General features: G+C 55.1%; 1 protein-coding gene across 1 annotated transcript in view; it reads right to left on the bottom strand.

The window, feature by feature from the left end:
• Positions 1-693: 693 nt before the first annotated feature.
• The window catches only part of PRRT3 (proline-rich transmembrane protein 3), a 4,944-nt gene continuing 4,236 nt past the window's right edge, over positions 694-1,401 (bottom strand). Inside the window, exon 3 of the mRNA XM_008577498.1 lies at positions 694-1,395. Coding sequence (XP_008575720.1) covers positions 1,051-1,395 — 345 coding nt within the window. The 3' untranslated portion in view covers positions 694-1,050. The remainder of the gene's footprint in view (positions 1,396-1,401) is intronic.

Consider the following 1,401-nt stretch of genomic DNA (forward strand, 5'->3'; position numbering starts at 1 on the left):
GGTTGCGATCCGTTGCCGGACACGGAAAAAGACAAAAAGACAAAAAAAAAAAAAAAAAAAAGAAGAAGGGGGATAGGGCCGGCCCGGTGGCGCACTGCGCTAGTGCGCCGCTTAGGAAGCGCAGCGGCGCTCCCGTCTAGGGTTCGGATCCCACATACAGACCGGTTCCCGCTCACTGGCTGAGCGAGGCGCGGGAGCAACACCGAGGGTTGCAATCCTGTTGCCGGTCCTCGGTCTGGTACAGGGGCAACACTGAGGGTTGCGATCCGTTGCCGGACACGGAAAAAGACAAAAAGACAAAAAAAAAAAAAGAAGAAGGGGGATAGAGGAACCAAGCTTAGGAGTAGAACTTTCTGGGTTTAAGACCAGCTGTCATTTGCCCAAGGACCCAGACAAATGACTTTTGCCCCTGAACTTCACTGTTGTTATTCCTAAAATGGGCCTGATAATGCATTCCACTCAGGCTTAATATGATGATTAAATGAGGTGATGAATGAGAAGAGCTGGGTAGTTTACAACAAATAGATATTCAGTAAAATATTGGTAGCCATAACTATTAAAGCCTCTAAGGGTCAAGCAACCTTTCCTCTGGAAGTGCTCCTCTCCCCATACACAGGACATGGAATTATTACTGTGAGGCACGGCCTATCTCCTCGGGGGAGTACAGGATACTGGCGTGGCTGGAGGGAGGCATGAGCCAAGTCCTAAGGGTTTATTTCTTTGGCACAAAGAGGACAGTCAATCTGGATAAGGTAGATTAATCTCTCTACACTGGGAAGTCTGGGACACTGGTCCCGGTTCCCCATGCCCAAATCCATGCACGTTCACCCTGTATTCCGGATAAGTCACGGTCTCTGTGCAAAATACCCACTGAGAAAAATAGAAATATTTAAACAAAAAACGGGGATGGGGGAGGGACTGACGCCCGACTGTCCCCTGGGACTGCAGTCTGGAGGCCCGGGGATGCCAGTTTTTCAAACGCTTAACTGTCCCAGTCAGCCATGTTATGCGAGCATCCAGGGTAGGCTCCTGGTCCTGCGTCAGGACCCCTCAGAGCTCGATGGTATCACTGGAGGCGCTACGGGAGTCCCCGGGCTTGCAGCGCGGCTGGACCTCACCCTGGGGATCCCCGGGCCGAACATGGGCAGGGGCTGGGGTCGGGGCAGGCAGCAGTTGCACCGTGCTGGGCAGCTCATCTAAGGGCAGACTGTCCACCGACGACAGCCCATGGCGCCAAGGGTTCCAACTGATCTTGAGCGAGCCCCTGGAGAAGCTGTCTAGGGAGCTGCCAGAAGCCGCCGCGGCCGCAGCGTCGGGCTCGTCCACCACGTGCGGTGGGACCGGGCCGCGCACGCGCACGTCGCTGAGCGACCGGCACCGGCCACGGAAGAGGGAAGAGCC

This window comes from Galeopterus variegatus, unplaced genomic scaffold (genome assembly GCF_000696425.1).
Source record: "Galeopterus variegatus unplaced genomic scaffold, G_variegatus-3.0.2 Scaffold1520, whole genome shotgun sequence".
Classification (NCBI taxonomy): Eukaryota; Metazoa; Chordata; class Mammalia; order Dermoptera; family Cynocephalidae; genus Galeopterus; species Galeopterus variegatus.